This window comes from Ictalurus furcatus, chromosome 19 (genome assembly GCF_023375685.1).
Source record: "Ictalurus furcatus strain D&B chromosome 19, Billie_1.0, whole genome shotgun sequence".
Taxonomy (NCBI): Eukaryota; Metazoa; Chordata; class Actinopteri; order Siluriformes; family Ictaluridae; genus Ictalurus; species Ictalurus furcatus.
Window position 1 is genome coordinate 25,466,572 of NC_071273.1, and position 22,085 is coordinate 25,488,656.

At 40.5% G+C, this 22,085-nt stretch overlaps 1 protein-coding gene across 1 annotated transcript in view; it reads right to left on the reverse strand.

Moving 5' to 3' along the window:
• nav3 (neuron navigator 3) overlaps positions 1 to 22,085 on the reverse strand; it is a 120,447-nt gene that overhangs the window by 25,919 nt on the left and 72,443 nt on the right. The window contains exons 10-22 of the mRNA XM_053650662.1: positions 20,816 to 20,924; positions 16,510 to 16,887; positions 16,321 to 16,425; positions 5,885 to 5,981; positions 5,506 to 5,725; positions 4,724 to 5,423; positions 3,617 to 3,928; positions 2,709 to 2,750; positions 2,370 to 2,503; positions 1,838 to 1,999; positions 1,588 to 1,640; positions 771 to 791; positions 221 to 244 (exon numbers count right to left, since the gene is read on the reverse strand). Coding sequence (XP_053506637.1) covers positions 221 to 244; positions 771 to 791; positions 1,588 to 1,640; positions 1,838 to 1,999; positions 2,370 to 2,503; positions 2,709 to 2,750; positions 3,617 to 3,928; positions 4,724 to 5,423; positions 5,506 to 5,725; positions 5,885 to 5,981; positions 16,321 to 16,425; positions 16,510 to 16,887; positions 20,816 to 20,924 — 2,357 coding nt within the window. The remainder of the gene's footprint in view (positions 1 to 220; positions 245 to 770; positions 792 to 1,587; positions 1,641 to 1,837; positions 2,000 to 2,369; positions 2,504 to 2,708; positions 2,751 to 3,616; positions 3,929 to 4,723; positions 5,424 to 5,505; positions 5,726 to 5,884; positions 5,982 to 16,320; positions 16,426 to 16,509; positions 16,888 to 20,815; positions 20,925 to 22,085) is intronic.

Consider the following 22,085-nt stretch of genomic DNA (forward strand, 5'->3'; position numbering starts at 1 on the left):
ACCGTAATAACCAGCCCGTGCACTTCATTAATACAGTAATATGATATTGACGATATTGATATTTATGATATTGATAATATTGATGACCTTTATGATATTGATGATATTGATATTGATGATATTGTTATTGATAATATTGATGAGATTTATGATATTGATGATATTGATATTGATGATATTGAACAGACAGACACATAACAGAAAAGGAAAGTCACTGTACCTCAGAGTGAGCTTTTTCCTCGGTCTGCAGGGGAGAAAATGATCGTAAAATGAATTATTAATTTTCTTCCCAGCAACACTGATATTAATAACCCAACATACAACAAACTTAAGAAAAACCCCCCCTGATTTCACCTTAGACAGGAAGAGAATCAGTGAAAAAGCCCAGAGTAGAGGGAAAGCACAAATACATCAGACATGTAGGGCACTAAAGTCTGAGTGCACTACCAGGAAGTGTCTTTACTTCATCAGTCAGCAAACTATTGTATTATTTTTTCCATTATTTTTCTGTTCATTTGATCTTATTACAATGACAGTTATTAGAAATGTCCATTTTAATGGTCATATATCGTTGAAAAACAGTTATATACACTGCATATATTTATAGTGTTTGTTGATAACTGATGAAAAAGGAAAGTTCTTGGTAGTGAGCTGTAGAAGTGAAGCCATTCCACCCGTTAGTGCCGGATCTTTAATCTGCAGCTGGACAGTTAGAGTTATTATTCACTAAAACTCGGAGAGACGCGTGTCCCCACACACACCGCCTTTACCTTTTCCATGTAGGCGTACACCTGCAAGTGAGAGAGTGTGTGTGTGTTTAAACTGTACAGCCCCCAGTGAGGCGCCAAAATTAATGATGAAACACACATTCAATGCTTTCATGAATATCAGTGTCTGTATTTTTTTTCTAAAAATGATGAAGAAAAGTAACAGTGAGAAATCCAACACAAATAAAAAAAAGCTCCTTCATGTGAGATCACATAACAGCAAGAGTTTAAAATGAATGAAGGAGAAGTGTTCAGGAAAAGAAATGACAGCAGAAAGAAAGAAAGAAAGAAAGAAAGAAAGAAAAACTAACAAATACTGAAAATAAGGGGGGGGGGACAAACAAACGAACATATCAAAAAAGTGAAAGAAGAATCAGAAAACAAAACAAATTAAAGAAAGAAAAAAGGAAAGAAAGAAAAAAAGTAATGTCAGAAAGATTAAAGAAGAAAATTAACAACTAAATAAACAAATCAAATAAATAAAAAAAATAAAAGAAAGAAATTAGCAATGAAAAAAACCCCAACCAAATAAGAAAGAAAGAAAGAAAGAAAGAAAGAAAGAAAGAAAAAAGAAAAAGAAAAAGAAAGAAAAAAAGAAAGAAAAAGAAAGAAAGAAAAGAAAGAAAGAAAGGAAGAAAGCAGGTAAATGTAAAGTTTTGTAGTTAAGGACTGTCTGCTCTCACATGCTAATCTCATTAAAAAAAAAATAAATGTAAAAAACATCAAAAACGTTTCACCCTTCACTTAAACCTAATTCTTACTTGTTTCTAATGGGATAATATTTCTGAGTGTAAAGACAGCTGGTGTAAATGCCACTCACAGCAGAGTACAGAGATGACGTGCTGGACACCAGGGACAGAGACGATCCATGAACTACAGAAAAAAAACAAACAGTTGGTTAAATAGGAACTGTACATAAGCGAGAGATTTAGTGAGAGTGTAATACTGCTCACCACCAACAGAGGGCTCAGTGCTAGGGCACATCAGCTCAGCCCTGATACACACACTCACACAGTCATCAATTAGGATCACACACACACACACACACACACACACACACACACACACACCTTCGTCTGTGCTGTCACGGAATGATCCGGAGCGACTGATGGCTCGCGGTCGCTCTTCCAGTGATGTGTTACTGCCACACAACACTCGTCCGTCTCCATACAGATCAAACGCCTCCTGATCCGGAATACTGTTAGACCGAGTCATAGCACCGGTGGGGCTCACTGGAACACACACACACACACACACACACACAATTGTAATGATTACATTTATATGTACAAATGTAAACTTCAGAGGATGATCGTTGGTTCTTAATGTTTTAATATTAGGCCAAAAAACTAATTTAGAGAACAAAATCCTACAAAAACACCACCATGAGCGGTATTTAACAGTTAGCATAGCATTTACTGATAGCAGAAGTAGCATCATTGGCCATTTTTGGTGTTTAAACCACCACTTCATTCTCCTGTTTTAATCAAACACCAATCCAAACGTTAGCATGAGTGTCATCATTATTAGCATTACATGGTGTGTTAGCTGTTTTGGGCTTGTAAAGGTACCATAATATCTGACTGTTATCAGTGTACTCACGTAGGTTGCTGTAGTGGTATTTCCCAGTCGGGGGGGACAGGGGACTCCCCGTGTCCTGCAGTCCTCCAGTGGAATGAGAACGAAGCCATTCTTTACCTTCTTCATGAGACATCTGTCTGGAGGAAGGAGGATGTCTGATAGAGAAACATATTAAGAACACATTAATGTCTCCATCGTTGCTGCATCGGTATTGTTATTACCGACACACCAACTGTATTAATTCCAGTAAGTCTTCATAGGTTAGGATTAGTTTCTGACATCAAACTGTTTAAGAGCTGCTAAATTATAAAAATAAAATTCAGATGTTGTCAGTAAAAAAAAACGTGATTATATTAGTACCTTAATCCCTTTTTGGGTAGTGTGTTTCTGTCAAGAGTCATGCTGTTAAAGCAGAAGGAAAACACAACAGAGTGAGATTTTCACACACACACACACACACACACACACACACACACACACACACACACACACATACACACACACACACACGTTGTCCATATTCTAAAATACTTTCTGCAGTAGCTTAATTGTATTTTGTCCATCTGTTAGTGTATATATGCTGAAAGGTACAATTTGGCACCTTTATTCTCACATGCCTAGAGGACGACAATTCACTCTCAGAAAAAGGTACCAAAATGTACTTTTCCTTGTTGCTAGGGTGGAACCATCATCCATCCATCCATCCATCCAGTTTCTGTACTGCTTATCCTACACAGGGTCGCGGGAACCTATTCCCGGGAACCTTCAAACTGCTGCTCATACTATGCCCAGCACAGTTGAAAGCTCAGAACAAAGCACTATTGGCCCTCTTCCACCTACACATCTCAGAGAACCACATAACTGGTAAGTAATAACTCTGACTGTCAGGAGATGCTATCCCCCCCACCCAGAAATCATGGCCAATTACACTCTCTTGGACCCCCAGTCACGGATGGGTGTGGCATCATCGGGATTTAAAGCAAATGCTTTTCTTCAAAAGTGTTTGTATATGGTGCTTACGGATTTTAAAACAACAATACACCAACTTCATCTCTAACACACTCAAATGAACAGGATGAATTGAATCAAGCATGTTAAAAAAAAGAGTAAAAATACTAAAGTGTCCATTGCTAACCTTCTCAGATGCAAAATAACACATTACTACACTCTGTCACACACAATTATACACAAACAAGATAATAAGTGAATTAGATGTGTTAAAGTGAGAAAAACATTCCAAGAAGTATACATACACACCACATACATACCCTTGGGATAGTGTGGATTTGAGCCTTGGTGCATGTTGATGATGTGGCGCAGGAAGCTCGATGGATTCCGAGCTGGTGTGTAGGCTGGTGTGTGAGCTGGTGTGTAAGCTGGTGTGTGAGCTGGTATGAATGCTGCTCAGCGTCTCTTTGCTGCCCGCAGATGAGCTGCTGAGGAAGGGACGGGTGTTAGAAAGAGAGTCGGGCGTTCTGTTGCCTCCACTGCCCGGGGAGTCGAGGGGGGAGGCAAAGGGAGCGGACTTAGAGGAGTCGGGAGAGCTTGGCTTACTGTTGCTGCACTTACTGCCAAATAACCTAAATGAGAGAGAGAGCGAGAGAGAGAGATCATAAAGGCAGATCTAAATGCTGTGTTAGATAATAAGATCATGACAGACTGGGAAAAAGAAGTGCAAGGTCAGGAGTTAAGACCAATTATGAACTGGTGCGATGAACTGTTCAAGCCAGAATTCGGACACCGTGCAGATACTGCTCACATTACAGATACAGTTCCATTACATTAGACCCCTTATATACCATGCATACATGTATACCCACCACCAGGGGGCAGCATTAACCTCATTATTAATAAAACCATAGAGTTGCCTGAGAAAGATGGGTAGACGGATAAAATAGGGACAGAGAGAAACTCCAAGGATGTGCCAGACATAATAAATACTACTATCCATCACTTGCTCTGCCGAATGTCTCGCTTTTTCTCCCACACAGGCCCAAGCAAAATGTCAGCATGATTCAGCAGTCTGTCTCTCGCAATCTATCCCTCCAATCTGTCCCTGTCGCTTTGATTCTCTCTCGAGTACATTTTCTCATCATATTCAGAGACAAGTCTGCATTTTCCACCACTTATCCTTTATTTGGGCTTAATGGCAAGTGCTTGTATTTAACAGCAGTGGTCTAGACGCTATTGAAAATGTCTGAGATGTTTCTGAGCAGAACAACTGAGGCGTGAACCACACACAAGAGATTTTAACAATCTAAATGTGGAGCTGAGAAAATCGACTTAAACTTTTAGGCACTAAATGTTGCCAAAATTCAGGACAGATCTCTAATACAAGGCAAAAGTAAAGGTATATATAGATCTCTCTCACTTACCTGCGGAAGGTGGGCGAGGCAATGTCTGGGTATTTGGATCCAGGCTGTCTGAGTCCTGATTGGCTGGATGTTGGGCTGGATTTGGGTGATGTGCTCAGTGCTGCCCCCTCCTGCTCTGACACTGAAACCTTCTCTTTATCAGTCTGATTTATGCTGACTGGACTCGACCTCCCTGACTCCGTCTTCCCTCCGTCCTTTCTTTTTGAAATGCCACTTACTGTTCCAGTTCCAGTTGCAGTTCCAGCACCAGCTCCAGGTCCAGGTCCAGGTCCAGCCCCACCTCCAGCCACGACCCCACCCCCTTTCACTGTGGAAGAGTCGATGGATCGGTAGGATTTAGACGGCCTTGGAAGTGAGCGATACTGAAGGGGCATTTTAGACCCGCCAATGCCCAAAAGGACCCCGTCGTCATGGTGACGATACCCATCCAGGCTTGTTTTCCTGGCGCCACCCACCACACATGTGGTCCCACCCACTTTCCCAGCTGATTTGGCTGATAAAGTCTTGGGTGCTGCTAGTTCTGTAGCAGCTGGGATCTTCTTGAATCCAAAGGAGCCGGTGGTGGGCGGTGGACGGGTGATGCCAGACTTTTTACCCTCATCGCCACTGTTTTTGCCCACATCTGAGGGAGAGCGCTGCATGCTGGGAGATTTACAGGGAGTCTTGACCTTCTCTGAGGCCTTGGCGTCATCCGTTTTACCTGCTGGAGGAAGAAGCAATTATCGTTGTGACAGAGCAACCCGCCCATTTGTCTCAACTCAAAGACACACCCATCATCTTACCTGGTGTTTTGACGTTCGTGTTGCTGTTTTTATTTCGTGGTGAGGTGATACCCGTTTGTGTGCTCATGCCCCGCCTCCATGAGCCTGTCTGAGACACGGGAAGCCCCGCCCCTTCCATTTGAGAGGAGGAATCCAAGATGTTCTCAATTTGTTCATCAACCTTCTTCAAATCTTCAGCAGCACACCAGCTACTGCTATTCTGATTACACTGCTGCTTTGACTGCACACACACACACATACACACACAATAAGGATACACACTTGACAGATGGTGCATCTTCTCTCAGCAGCCAAGACAAGACCAGCACTCACAATCTGCTATGCACACCTTTTGCAGTGTGTGTGTGTGTGTGTGTGTGTGTGATGTATGTGTGTATACCTTGCTCTTGTGCGATGAATTCAGTGTGTGCACATCATCAGCTCCAACATCAAGAGAGTCACTCAGACCACTGCTGACCGAGCTACTGTCATCATAACTACACTCACACACACACACACAGGAAGAAAAAAGAGGGAGAGGATAAAAGGTATTAAAAATAATATATAGAGTAATTCTGATTGGCTGTTAGCCTCGTGCCTTACTCCTGTCAGCCAATCAGAGCACGCTTGGATATCAAATGGATCTCATTTAAAGATTTTTTTAAATTACAGTATCTTGCAAAAGTGAGTACACCCCTCAAATTTTTGTAAATATTTGATTATATCTTTTCATGTGACAACACTGAAGAAATGACACTTTGCTACAATGCAAAGTAGTGAGTGTACAGCTTGTGTAACAGTGTAAATTTGCTGCCCCCTCAAAATAACTCAACACACAGCCATTAATGTCTAAACCGCTGGCAACAAAAGTGAGTACACCCCTAAGTGAAAATGTCCAAATTGGGCCCAATTAGCCATTTTCCCTCCCTGGTGTCATGTGACTTGTTAGTGTTACAAGGTCTCAGGTGTGAATGGGGAGCAGGTGTGTTAAATTTGGTGTCATCGCTCTCACACTCCCTCATACTGGTCACTGGAAGTTCAACATGGCACCTCATGGCAAAGAACTCTCTGAGGATCTGAAAAAAAGAATTGTTGCTCTACATAAAGATGGCCTAGGATATGAGAAGATTTCCAAGACCCTGACACTGAGCTGCAGCACGGTGGCCAAGACCATACAGCGGTTTAACAGGACAGGTTCCACTCAGAACAGGCCTCGCCATGGTCGACCAAAGAAGTTGAGTGCACGTCCTCAGTGTCATATCCAGAGGTTGTCTTCTGGAAATAGATGTATGAGTGCTGCCAGCATTGCTGCAGAGGTTAAAGGGGTGGGGGGTCAGTCTGTCAGTGCTCAGACCATACGCCGCACAGTGCATCAAATTGGTCTGCATGGCTGTCGTCCCAGAAGGAAGCCTCTTCTAAAGATGATGCACAAGAAAGCCCGCAAACAGTTTGCTGAAAACAAGCAGACTAAGGACATGGATTACTGGAACCATGTCCTGTGGTCTGATGAGACCAAGATAAACTTATTTGGTTCAGATGGTGTCAAGTGTGTGTGGTGGCAACCAGGTGAGGAGTACAAAGACAAGTGTGTCTTGCCTACAGTCAAGCATGGTGGTGGGAGTGTCATGGTCTGGGGCTGCATGAGTGCTGCTGCACTGGGGACCTACAGTTCATTGAGGGAACCATGAATGCCAACATGTACTGTGACATACTGAAGCAGAGCATGATCAGCATGCAGTCCAGCATGATAACGAACCCAAACACAAAGCCAAGACAACCACTGCCTTGCTGAAGAAGCTGTGGGTGAAGGTGATGGACTAAACCCTATTGAGCATCTGCGTGGCATCCTCAAACGGAAGGTGGAGAAGCACAAGGTCTCTAACATCCACCAGCTCCCTGATGTCGTCATGAAGGAGTGGAAGAGGACTCCAGTGGCAACCTGTGAAGCTCTGGTGAACTCCATGCCCAAGAGGGTTAAGGCAGTGCTGGAAAATAATGGTGGCCACATAAAATATTGACACTTTGGGCAGAATTTGGACATTTTCACTTAGGGGTGCTCTCACTTTTGTTGCCAGAGATTTAGATAATAATGGCTGTGTGTTGAGTTATTTACACGGTTATACATGCTATACAGTCATTACTTTACATTATAGCAAAGTGTCATTTCTTCAGTGTTGTCACATGAAAAGATCTAATCAAATATTTCCAAAAATGTGAGGGGTGTACTCACTTTTGTGAGATACTGTAGTTCCTTTGCTATGGTTGAACATGTTCCCCTCTTCTCACAATGCACCATTACATAGAAATATATATAAATAAATATATAAACATCCGATATCACGTATGGTACTACCTTCAGTTGTATGCTTACGACCGAAAAATACCCCAAGATTTAATTCCCAATGAATTTCTGATGGTCTTTAGTCCTTTAGTCTGTCCAGCTCGTTCACCTCCTCATCTGCACTCTCAGCTTCAACGTTCTCGCTAATACCACTGTCAATGCTATATACAGCGCTAACTAGCAATGTTTGTGCAGTAACTCAGACACATTGCATTCTGGGACTGTAGGTCCAGCATTTGCTCCGTCTCCACTACTTCTGCACAGGATTTCACATTAGAGAGAAATGACGCTGTACGGTGCTGGAATACAGTGAGTGAGCAGAATCGCTAACACATCACAATTAATCCAGTATAAACAGATTTCACGTGTTTCAGGCTTTCCCTTTAATTCATTTAAATTCAGTTGAATTAAATTTTATTTTTATAGTGCTTTTAACAATGGACATTGTTTCAAAGCAGCTTTACAGAAACATATAAACACAGGATAGAGATTTTAAGTGTGTGAATTTATCCCTATTGAGCGAGCCGGTGGTGACGGTGGTGAGGCAAAAAACTCCCTAAGATGTTAAGAGGAAGAAACCTTGAGAGGAACCAGACTCAGAAGGGAACCCGTCCTCATCTGGGGCACAACGGATAGTGTGAAAGTAAAATAAAGTTCATTATGGGTTTTACATGAAGTCTGTTTTGTTGATCTAGTCCACTGTTCTCTAAAGGAGACCTGAGTGTAAAACTGCATGTGGTAATCGCAGTCCCAAGGCCATCGCAGCAACGATAGTCCCAGCAACCACAACAAGGACGTCCATGTGGAATTGAGGCCAAAACCATTTCCATGGTACTTCAAGTGGTACCATCCTCAGCAATCTCCAGGCTGTAGCCTCCAGTCGATGACAGCTCCATCCAGACGTGTGGTTTAAGTGGTGTGTATACAGTATTTATATAGATGCCTGAACAATTGTACACGCTATATATACCGGTACGTCACAAAATCATATTTTTTTAACAGAAGTGGACGTCACATCCACAGACAAGAGCGTTGTGTCCACTGAGCCATGGCATAACGACCTCATGCAAAATTCAACACAGAGAAAGCAGCACAGGGAACAAACTGTACACCTCAAGACGTTTTTAACAGAGATGGAAATGAAGCACATTTGGTTTGTTTACAACATACACATCTTTAGATTTAATCCATCTGTTTCTCAAAAAAAAGAAAAGAAGAAGTATTGGCACCCTCCTACCTCATGCATCACTGGAAAGGAACCACCGCAGGAGCACCACTGATATTTGGCTGGTTTAATTTTACTCCAAACACAAACCTATCTGTTTTTTTTTCCCCCTTTGTCAGTAGGGATGACTCATAGTTGAAAGCAGAAATAAATGATCAGTGTGTTATTTGAATCTGCTTTTGGAAAACCCAACATAGAACGAGTCCTAAGTGAGGGATATTTACAAAAAAGCTGTCAACAATTTGAAACCTACTAGTCCACTATTTGTTCTCCTGCTCCCTGATTTTCTCCCAATTGCACCCCCAGAACAGAATAACACTTATGTAGGTGTGTCAGGCAACAATCAGTATTTACAGTTATTTATGTACTGAAAGAGGAATCACAATGCCGTGATGTCTCATAAGTGTCTTAAAGGTGGTTTGAGATGGGCTTTGAAGGCAGCATACTGTACATCGCTTATGTTGGCCAATTCCATTAGACGAGATGGAATAAAGTGTCGCTGGCGAACACAAAGTGAGTAGAAATAAAATCTTAAGTGAAAAATAATTACAAATAACTCCATAAACTGCTTTTTTTACAGGCTGATGTCTGATGCACCGGATTCTGGGATATTATAAGAAGTACAGGACAAAGAAGGACATACACCATGTTCAACAATCAGCTAGATGAAGGACATTTATAGAGAACGAAGAATTCTGTGCCAACATTCAGGTCGGTCATGATGTGATGGCATGACCGTGTTGGGATGTCACCATGACAACGATTAGAAATAGCAATGTAGGCAAGACCTTGATATTTATTGTTGCTGTTGCACTACTACATAAAATGGCCTCAATATTAAACTAATAATTGTAAATACATAGAAAGGAATGATGCATACGCTACAAGTCTATGGAAATGTTTTCGATTAAAAATAAAAAGGAACAAGATAACAGCTTCTGAAACGATTATATGTATCTCTATTACTGTAGCTGAAAGGTAACCATAGTAACAATTGTATAATTGTAACTGAAGCATAACCATAGTAACCAGTGTAGCATAAGTAACCATGGTAGTGACTGTATAATTGTAGATGAAAGGGAACCATAATAACAGTTGTCTAATTGTAGCTAAAGCTGTTAATATAAATAGTATAACAATAATGATAAGAAGAAGAAGAATAAATAGTATAAATAAATAATAACCATTATTGTCAAATGAAAAGTTTACCTTCTTCATTGCATTACAACTAAAACTGCTTAACTAACATGATAAATGCTAGCTAGTGACCTGTTTATGCTAGCTGTCAAACGTGTTTACATTAAGTAGCTACATGTAACATTGGAAATTACTTTTTGGTATCTCAAAATAATTGTTTTTTTTTTAAATTGCAACAACAAAAAAAAACAAACAAAAAAATAGCATTGCACATATTTGCTTTACTCGAAAAAATGCCATCCCAGAATGCTGTTCACTTAAAAATGGAACGGAACTGTTGTTCGTATATAATGGTAAATGGTACAATGTGCTAAAATATTGCAATTTCCTTAGGTTCAAATGAGACACTAGATGTAGGACAATACAAAGATTTTATTTTCCGACAGTAATGATCACTCTCTGCAGCATCTCAGCTCGGCTTCTCCAAAAACACATCATGTCCATTTTAGAGCTTATAATTTTTTTAGCTATACGTAAGAACGTGATAAGATTTTGGTTAATCCTGACTCAGAGTCTGACTCACCTTTCTGCTGTGTGAATATCTGTGAGAGTTTAATCTGCCTGGCTGTATCGGTTCATGTGTCGCTCGCGGAGAGGAGAGAAGGAAAGAGTGAAGGAAGAGGAGGAGGAGGAAGAAGTGCAGCTCAGCAGCTGAGAAAGCAATGACGCAGTATGAGTCCACCATCCTGTCCTCCTCCCAGCTCTTCATCACCCCCACCATCACCACAATCATCATCATCATCACCATCCTCTCCTCCCATCTCTTCATCACCCCCACCCCACCACAATCATCATCTTCATCACCATCCTCTCCTCCTCCCATCTCTTCATCACCCCCGCCACCACAATCATCATCATCATCACATCCTCACCATCCTCTCCTCCTCCATCTCTTCATCACCACCACCCCACCACAATCATCATCATCATCATCATCTTCATCACCATCCTCTCCTCCTCCCATCTTTTCATCACCCCCACCCCACCACAATCATCATCACATCATAACCATCCTCTCCTCCTCCCATCTCTTCATCACCCCACCACCACAATCATCATCTTCATCACCATCCTCTCCTCCTCCCATCTCTTCATCACCCCCCCCACCACCACAATCATCAAAATCATCATCATCATCACATCACCATCCTCTCCTCCTCCCATCTCTTCATCACCACCACCACAATCATCATCATCATCATCATCATCATCATCATCATCTTCATTTCTATCTGCTGAGCTGCACCCCACCATTTACACACCATCACAAACAATCTGTCTCAAACTAGTCCAGCTACATGGGTCTGCATCCAATCACAGGTGATGTCTCATTTTAATTATGATAGGAATGTTATCATTTTTTTGCATTAAGATTTCACAGACCAATAAACAGTCCAACTTGAATTAAATATTTATACATGGCAGGAGAAAACTGTTTGCCCTATTGTCGAGCGTTCACAGCCAGGAGCCAAGATATCCAAACTGACTGTGGGAGGGGCAATCAGAGTGACAGTAGCCAATCATGGGCATCTGTGAGCTCATGGATGAGGAAGAGGGCAGATAGCATTTTTTATTTTTTTTGTGGCAAAACCAAACTGGGGAGAAAATTCTACTAATTTCAAAATATGTATATTATTCTCGTTTTGTTATGAACACCTCCTGAAACTTTGTTATTAAAGCTGTTTATTTTTAGCATAACAATAATCAGAAACAATAATTTAATAATCCTTTTAATGAATAGAATTTAACAGTTGAACTTAATTCAATTTAATTTCATTATTGATTATGCCATGTTGGTGATTGACTACATTTTCCCATCCGCTAGCGTGACCATATTCTGGTTTTCCAAAAAGAGGACTGTCACGTTCTCGCGGCAGATGGCACTGCGGCGACGACGTGCACAGTCAGCTGCAGAACGCGTGCACGTGCTTGAAGTGCGCGTGGACGATAAGACTTTGTTTACAAGGGACATGTGCACTTATTTTGGTTTCAGTTCTGTCCCCGCCCTGTTCAGTTACTGGCGGAGGTGCGAGGGTATGCTTTGAAGTATTACCAGCTGTCAGCAATTAAGGTAATTGTGACTGGTTATTTAAACCCCTCGCGTTGCTACGCACGTTGGGCGTTATTAGAGAAAAGACGGAATGAGTAATGATGCCAGGCGGTAATGTTTCCATACTCTGTCTAGCTTCCTGTTCCTTATTTCATGCCCTAGTTAAACGAGTGTTTCATGCCCTAGTTAAACGAGTGTTTCATGCCATAGTTAAACGAGTGGTTCATGCCATAGTTAAACGAGTGTTTCATGTCATAGATAAATGAGTGTTTCAGGCAATAGTTAAACGAGAGTTTTACTCCATAGTTAAATGTGAGTTTCATGTTATTGTCAACGAGAGTTTCATGTCGTAGTTAAACACGAGTATCATGTCACGGCTAAACGCGAGGAGTTTCATGCCATTGTAAGACGAGAGTTTCATGACATAGTTAACTGTGATTGTCATTGTTAAACGATAGTTGCAGGCCATAGTTAAACGAGAGTTTCATGTCATAGTCTTGTTCTACGTTTTGTGTTTCATGCCTCATTTCTAGGTAAATGATAGATGTTTCAGTTAGTTAAAAGAGGTAGTGTTTCCATACCCTGTTTAAGCTCATGTTTCTTGATGTAGCTCTAGTTTTATATTTAGACATTGTTTCCTGCCTCCTCGTACTTTGACATTAGTGTGAAAATAAAGACTTTACTCCTGTGCTTACTTCCTGTCCGAGTCTTGTTTCGTAACAAGGACACTTTTTTTTTCTGGTGGTGGCTTAATAGTGTTCAAAACAGTGTTACTATGCATGCAGACTTTAATACACTGTAAACAACACTCTATTAGCATCACGTAAATATACATAAATAAATTGGTTTCACTCCTCCCATGTTTTCAATTTTTTCCTACATTCCTTTGAATGTCCATGGAATAAATGTGAATAAGAGTGAATCTTCTGCCATCATTTACACATTTGAATGGCCATATAATATGAGGCAATGTGATAACATGAAATTAGAAATGACCTTATATGGACATGGGCATCATTTTGACTCAGGACAGCTGGCATTTGCTGCTATTATCAAGCAACTGTTCACCTTCACACGTTCACTCAGAGGAGGATAACGGTCGAGAGGCAAGAATTTGGCCAATAGTTGATGCGAGCCTTTTATAATCGACCAATCGGTGTGCGAGGAGGCGGGACTTACAGAGAGGGGTTAAATCAATGCAAACATGCACAAACATAATGCAGTATTAGACCATAAACACATCATAATGAAACTAAAGCTGCTTTAGATGCTTTTTTAAGGTCAGAAAAAGAGGACATGTCAGGGAACGGTCACGCTACATCAGCCACTGGATCACATCACATGACTGTTTGCACCTGTGTCACAGTTTGGGTTAATGAGCACAAGTATTTAAGTCACACCCTGCACCTCACTCGTTGTCTAGCTCTTTCGTCTATTTACGTCACGTTGCCTTGAAATCGTAGTTCGTGTTTTGTTGTCTAAGTTTGTGTTTCCTTGTCCATCCGGCTCCTCTTCAAATCCTTGACTCTGACTTTTTATATTAAAAATAAATAGCTCGTTTACATGTTATTGTGTCAGTAAGGCTACCTATAAGACATTATTCAAACAACAACAACAAAACATCCAATCCAATCAGAGTTGAGGTCAGGGTTATGGCAAAAAAATCCTGTTTTCAAATAAGATTACTCTCATATCACTATTTTTATTTGTTAATATAGGACTAGCAGCAATCTATATGTAATACTACTGGATTCGGACCACAATTTGTTTTTACTTTTATTGACAATGCTCTTATTAAATTTTAGCAGTCAGGGAAATGTATTTATAAGGTCCTTATTGACAGTTACTGTATGCTGCATGATTTGATTGTGTTGTGGTGAAGTCACTGCTGTATATGAGTTAATAACTCTTCTTTCCTGTCTAATTTGATTCTGTGCCAAGTTCCATCCACAATAACGAGAATAATTTTATTATATTTTGTAGTCACATGATCACACGTCCATAATGTAGTCTGTTTATTAACTTTGTTTTTTTTTTTTTTTTGCTTGTTTGAGTCCGAACGTTCTCCAATCACGCAAGACGAGAGGAAAACATACATAGAAAGGAAGAAAGAATAAACTGACTTTTTCTAGTCGTGTACACACCCTGTCTGAAAATAACCAGTGTGTGGGATGTGTGAGATCCTGGCTACTGAGGACTGGGTGCCATTTGTTTTTCATGATAATGAGTCTTTATTGGTCACATATACATTACAGCACAGTGAAATTCTTTTCTTCACACACCCCAGCATGTTAGGAAGCTGGGGTCAGAGCGTAGGGTCGGCCATGATACAGCGCCTCTGGAGCAGAGAGGGTTAAGGGCCTTGCTCAAGGGCCCAGCAGTGGCAGCTTAGCAGTTCTGGGGCTAGAACCCTTGACCTTCCGATCAGTAACCCAGAGCCTTAACCGCCAAGCCACCACTGCCCCTTGTTTTTCACGATACACTGCTTTACTGTCAGGGGAAGAAAAAATAAATCTGCTGTGTGAAAAATTTCTGCTTGATTAGTTTTGCAATAACGTGGCTAACAAAGAAAAAAAATCAAAGCTGTATTTTTTTAATTATTTCTCTCCGTCTGTCCTTCTCTCTAAAAGCGAGGGATGTTATTTATTCATTTCTTTCGCTCCGCTGTAAATCCCAGCACCCTCTGAGCTCTCTCATCACTTATAAATGGAATTATTTATTTATAGATGGTGTATTTATAGTGCTTTAATGGCCTATACTGTCCCAGCTACAGACAGTTCACAGACAGTGCCCTCTACTGGGGCATCCTTTCTATCTGACCAATCATGAGCCAGAATAGCATCATGTCACAGCCAACATCCAAGAATAGAAAACAACACTTTTCAGACAACTGGTTCATTATTAAGTTGTATAATGATCATTTGGACAAGTTGTTAACTTAGCAAACATTCTACACTTGCTAGTCTTGCGCTAAAGAATAATAATAACCATGCTATACATTCTAGCTGTTTAAAGAAGACATTTTGCTCTTATTTTCACAAGTTCACACCGTTCTCTCCAATTAAAATCCAGCCCTCATACGGAAGAGGGATTAGTCAGTGAGACAGAGATGTGAAGATCTGTTTTTCATACACAAATCCATCATTAAGCCAACGTCCTGCTGTCACAAACACACGCCCAAGGCTTTGACGCGTCTGGCAGATTGTCCTTCATCTGTTTCATTCATCTTTCTCCAATTTCACTGGTGTTTATTTCCCTCCATCACCAAATTTAACACAGAATCACTCCAGGCATGTGGCAATAACTGCTTATACAATCAGCTGTACCACGGTGTGTAATGTTAGACGATGCACGTCGAGACAACATCCAGCAAAGCGTGAACGATTTCGTCTAGCTGTACATTATATAATGGTTGCTATGGTTACATCTCATAGGCTTTCATCTCACTCTACTGTAGTTAAACTTAATGAAACAATTTCCACACGCTGTAACACCTACATCATTCATTTCTGTGTAATTATAATGATGTAAAATCTATTATAGGAATGTATTTTATTGCTATAACAAAGACGTGACCTAAACCGTTTATTTATGACTGTTGCCACGGTTACAGTAAATGAAGCAGGACTCACGCCTGTGATTAAGTAAACAAATTAATAAATGAAATACCAAATTTCATTTATTTCAATTTCAAAGATTAATGTACCAAAAACAACAACCAAAAAAGCTTAAAGCTTAAAAAAATTGCCTCCATAAATGAACTACAATTAAATTAAATTTAAGTAAATATAAACAGGTGTATAGTCCTTTTCAAAAAATCAGACTGCAAAATCTTTCGTCTCCACAAAAACGACAGTAGTTACTCAAAAAAAAAAAAAGGATTTAAAAACGTTTAAATAAATAGGATCAGACAAAAACATCCTAAAACCAACAGCTAAACAGAATTCTAATTAAAACAGAAATGGATTTTCAAATATTAAAACTATAATAGCGTGTTCGTGTGTGTGTGTGTGTGTGTGTTACCTGTCAGCTTCTCCCTCTTTAACCCGTTGGATGAGCTCTCGTGCAGATGGAAGGTCAGGAACACGACCCACGTTACGAGAATACACACCTCCATCTGTTACGTAGCTATGTAAAAAGAGGTTATAGTGTGTTACATACACAAGCTATGTTTCTAGGTAAATTGTGTGTGTGTGTGTGGTTTAATCTTACCCGCTGCTCATGTCATCAGTTCGTACATTTTTGGCTAGTATGTCCCCATCACTCATATATCCACCCACTTCCTCCTCTAGCCCCGCCTCCTTTTCTCCAAGCTCCACACTTTTGCCCACTGTAGTCGCTGCCCTTCTCAGTGGTGCTGTGTAGACCAGGCGTGAGGGATCACCATAGCGACCGGTAGCCGAAGGAACAGACCTAGGAGGAGCATAATTGCCAGGATGGGATGGGGCATCACCTGCCTGAAGTCGAGGGCTCTGTGATTGTGATTGGCCAAGACGCCATGACATGGGGGCAGGCCGAGTGGAAAGAGTCGACAATCCACGCCCACTGACTTCTGTTGTTACCGTAGAGTCAAAGGTTGTCTCTAAAGTGCTGAAAGAGAGACAGGGAGAGCAGAAAGTTAGGGGATGAGATTAGATGGACAAATTTGTGGACATGAATTGGAGCAGTAGATTCCAGAAAACCTTAAAACTGCAGTAAAGTAGTACAGCACATTCATCCAGGAACACCAGTCCCAGGGCCTGCCATCTAACAGGACGCCACATACCACCACTTGACAGGATTCCAATTCTCAACATTATACCACTGCCACATACCACAACGTGATGTTATTCCAATCCCACTGTCCACTCCTTAAAATTCCTCTGTTTCCACATTCTGTGTCTCCCATGGCCTGCCACTTCTAAAATCCGCCATCACTAATGTCCACCATTTAACAGGACTCCTGTACCGCTGTCTGCTTTTCAATGTTCCCCCACCCCCACTGTCCACCATTTAATGTCATTTCACATCCGCCACATTGATGGTATTCCAATCCCATTTTTTGTCTATCAATGGACCACAGTTTTAATAGTGAATTATTCCCATGGCCCTCCACTTGACACTTGACCAATCCCATAGTCCACCATTCTCACTGTCCTCGACTTCCATAGTCCCTCACTACCATGGTCCACCACACAACTATACCCTTCCAACAGTCTGCCTCAACAACTGTCCACCATAGTCACCATAGTCCAGTCCTATGGTCTGCCATTCCAAAAAGTTGACCAATTCCAGGATCCTCCAGTTGACAATCTGTCACTTCTATGGACCAACACTCAACTGTCCATCACTCCCATGTTTCTATCATTACTACTAGTATTCTATTTTTATCTATTTCTAATTGAACATTACTGATTTGAATAGAGAACTCAACATATAAAAAATACAGATATATAGCTAATTATCTAAAATTAACACCACATTCATTTATCCATTCAATCAGTCATTTTCTTTAATTTTTCCTGGTTTGGGTCTCAGAGGTTACAGATTGAGAAGGTTAATTCAGACTCCTTCAGTTCTTCCTCGCAGATCCCCAGACATTCCTCAACAACAGCTGTGCCAGCTGTGAGCGAGTCCTGGGTCTGACCTGGGGTCTCCATCTAATGGGACGTGCCTGATACAGGGGGCATCCTTGTAAGGTGCCTGCAACACCTCAACTGGTTCCTCTCAACTCGGAGGAGCAACGGTTTACTCTGTGGCATTCCTGGATTGTTGAGCTTGTCATTAATGCATTCTGTGGCTGCATCAACACTACAAATGTGTAGCAACTAAGCAACATTTTTAGATAAATTCAGGACATGACAAGTTTGAACAGTCTGAGAATTTTCTTCATGTTTTGTGCTGTTACTGTACATGCCATGGCTACAGTCTGAGCATATCAGCATCCTCAGCGTCAGCATACATGCTAACACACACACTATCATGTGAGAACACACACACACACACACACATGTTCCCACACACATTGTGTCATGACTCAGCAGGACTAGAGTACAAGCATTCACGACCTTCACACCCACCCACCAACCCACCCACACACTGCGCAGTATTCCAGTAACTTCTTCCACAATCACTGGCACAAGCACTTGGCCCTGATTCACCCCATTGTGTGTGTGTGTGTGTGTGTGTGTGTGTGTGTGTGTGTGTGTGTATGTGTGGTTAAACTATAGTAGATGGTTTGGTTTTGATGATGATGGATGTGTTTTGATGATGATGGATGTGTTTGGTCCTTCTGTGTAGACATGAATTTTTGATTCATTTTAATGTATATACAGTATGCTCTGTCTCACTGATGGTTCTGTCTCACTGCTGCCACCTGTGTTGAGCTGAAAAATTGCAGCTTATATCTTTGTCCTAAAAAAAAAAAAAAGACTCTTACAAGTAATTACAACAAATTTTACTGTTGAGAAAATGTAATAAGTATTTGGGATGGTGTACAGATACTGCATCACCAAAAAAGATTAGACTAGAAAAGATATTATCATCTTTTTATTAACAAAGTAGCTAATCTTAGCAAATAACATAGCTAGCTAACTAACTAACAAACGCTAGCTAAGTTTTATACATTGCCTAACTTCTAGCTAAATGTAACCATGGAAATAACTAATTATTAATCAGATCGGGGGGAGGAAGTTTAATACATTACATTGCTAATTCATATTTGTGAAAATGTTCCTTATTCATAGTAGCAAGTCTGTCCACCATTTTTTAAAAATAATTGCACTTTTTTTCAGTGAATCGATTGTATATATGAGATAGTGTATAGAAAAGGAGGTGATGAGTTTGGCTAGCAAGTACGTGCACACACACACACACACACACACACACACACATTCATCAAGGGATAAGCCATATTGACTTGAGCCTTTATTTCTGTGGGACCCTAGAGAGTGAAAAAGGTGTTTATTGGTTCTGAAGAAAATAAGATCTCATCTCTGTGTGTGTGTGTGTGTGTGTGTGTGTGTGTGTGTGTGTGAGTGAGTGAGTGTGTGTGTGTGTGAGTGAGTGTGTGTGTGTGTGTGTGTGTGTGTGTGTGTGTGTGTGTGTGAGTGAGTGAGTGTGTGTGTGTGTGAGTGAGTGTGTGTGTGTGTGTGTGTGTGTGTGTGTGTGTCTTTATATATCTATATATAGTGTCAGGCACAGTTTATAGACTATAGCTGTCTCTCAGGAATGGAACTAGTACTACCACTAGCCACATATATTCTATGTGCTATATACATAAATCATAATTTTAGTTACAGGGAGTTTTATTTCTCATTCATTCACTAATGCATCTGATGAAAAAGTTAATATTCCCGACAGTTCTATCTTGTTTTCTGTATAACACCTACAAGTTAACTAGCTTATTCATATTCCATCATAAAGACTATTTCATTAGTGACTATTTCATTAGAAAATGCTAGTTATCTACAGTTTTGTACCGTTTTCTATCTTTTCACAGCTATGTGCTAGCTACCTAAAGTGTAATCTTAGTCTTCCAGATAAGTATTGTAGCTTATTTTAGTAATTTACCAATACTTCTGAGGAAAATGTTGATATTCCTGATGATTTTATCTCATTTCTACTGTCATTATTTCTTAATTTCTCTATATACAAAACTGTATGCATTAGGTAGCCTACTGTATCTCAGTACTAATTATTTTCTTAGAAATCTGACAACGCTTCTGAGATAAATGATGACATTTTTTACAGTTTTGTGCCATTTTCACAGTCACTGAGCCATTATATTGTCTATATAAAAGGTTTATTTGTATATGATAGCTGCTAAATAATTTTTTTTGTTATATTAAGTATATTCTTATTAATCTATCAACATTTCTGAGGTAAATATTGAAATTCCTGACAGGTTTGTCTTGTTTTTACTATTATTACACATTCACCGTGTCCATATAAAGAATTAAATGTGATATTTTAGCTAGCTAAATAATAGTTTCTGTTGTACTGAGTCATTTTTTAGTAACTTGACAATACATCTGAGGTAAATGTTGATGTTCTCTGCTGTTTTTCTATAATTTCATAGTCACTGGGCTTTTCAACAAGACATCTGAGGTAAATGTTGATATTTATAATGATTCTGTGATGATGGTTTTCACTATTACTAGCCCTTCACCTTCTTCATACAACAACATACAGTATAACAGACTTAACATCTTTGTGTTAGCTAGAAAAGATAAATCATGTGTCTTTTTTTTTTTTTTTTAACATGTGATTCCTGAGAGCTTATCTAACTTTATTTTTATTACATTCTATGAAAGAATGCCTTTTTGGTTTTTGATGTTATTTAAAAGTAACCAGAAAATTCCTAATTGAAACCCTTAAGCCAATTCCCATTAGTGGAACAATCCATTTTCATAACAGATTGTAATTTGTGTTTACGTGTGTGTGTGTGTGTGTGTGTGTGTGTTTGTGTGTGTGTGAGCATGATGCAGATGTCCTGCTAGTGTTTAATTAATGGTATAATCCAGTCAGGTTTACCCACCTGTGTGTGATCTGGGTCCCCCGTAAACTGGACATGGTCTCTTCCAGGTTCTGTCTCAGATCGGCGATGTTCTTTACCGTACGCATGCGTCTCGCCTCAGGGTCCTCACCTGACACACAGCACAGAGACATAAGGACATAGAATAGATAGATAGATAGATAGATAGATAGATAAAATAAGCAGGAGATGAGACAGGAAAGAAGTTATAAATGAAGTGTGATAAAATAAATAAATTAAAAAAAAGAAAATAAAGAAGGAGTGAAGGATAAGAAGGAAGGATTCCAAGAAAGAATAAATAAATGAAAGGAATGGAGGAAGGAAGGAGGGAAAAGGATACAGAAAAAGAGAAAAATAAGCAATGAAAGAAAGAACGAAGAAAAAGAAATACAAAGGAAAGGCAGAAAGAAAGAAGAAAGAAAGAAAGTAAGAATAAACATGACCAAATGTGAACAAATCTGACAGACATTCACACACACACACACACACACACACACACACTCCTCCAGGGCTAAAGTTACTAAACATCACTTTAGATTAGCATGTCTGTGCTACTGTCTCTCTTGCTCTCTCTCACACACACACACACTCTCAGACTTACTCTTTGAGAGTGTGTGTGTACGTGTGTGTGTGTCGAGAGCGTGTTCCAGGTGTGTGAGCATGCTGATGATCACATCCTTATCCAGCTCCGCCCGCTCCTCTCTGCCGCTCTCCACTACATCCATCCATCCTGTGGCTACGCTAACATGCTCTTCATCATTCTCATCATCACCATCATCATCTCCACGCTTCAACCCTACCCACTTTCCCTTCTGGCCCTGCCCCTCTGACCGTGAGAGATCGGATGGAGATATCATCCTGGAGAAAGACAACGAGAGAGAACGGGTTCTGACGGTTCTAGCCGAAGTGGATGAAGATGATGATGAAGACGAAGGTGAGAGTGGACATATCGGATCTGCATCGCTAAGCAATGTCAGGTTGCCAGAGGAACGCTGTTTCCAGAGGTTGTCGTGGAGACGCTGAGGTCGCTCGGAGCTGTGGAAGACGGAAAACTGCGCTCCTCTCTTCATCCTCGCTTCTGTTAGTCTGTTCGCCTGTCTCACATCCCACGCTGGCTTGTGTGTGTGTGTGTGTGTGTGTGTGCGTTGCCAATCTTCAGGTGGCTGTTGGCTCTCCGTCACGCTCTCACACACACATACACAATGAGCACACTCGTATCCTCCTCTCATATCACCCAATCACTCTCTCACTCTCTCTCTCTCTCTCTCTCTCT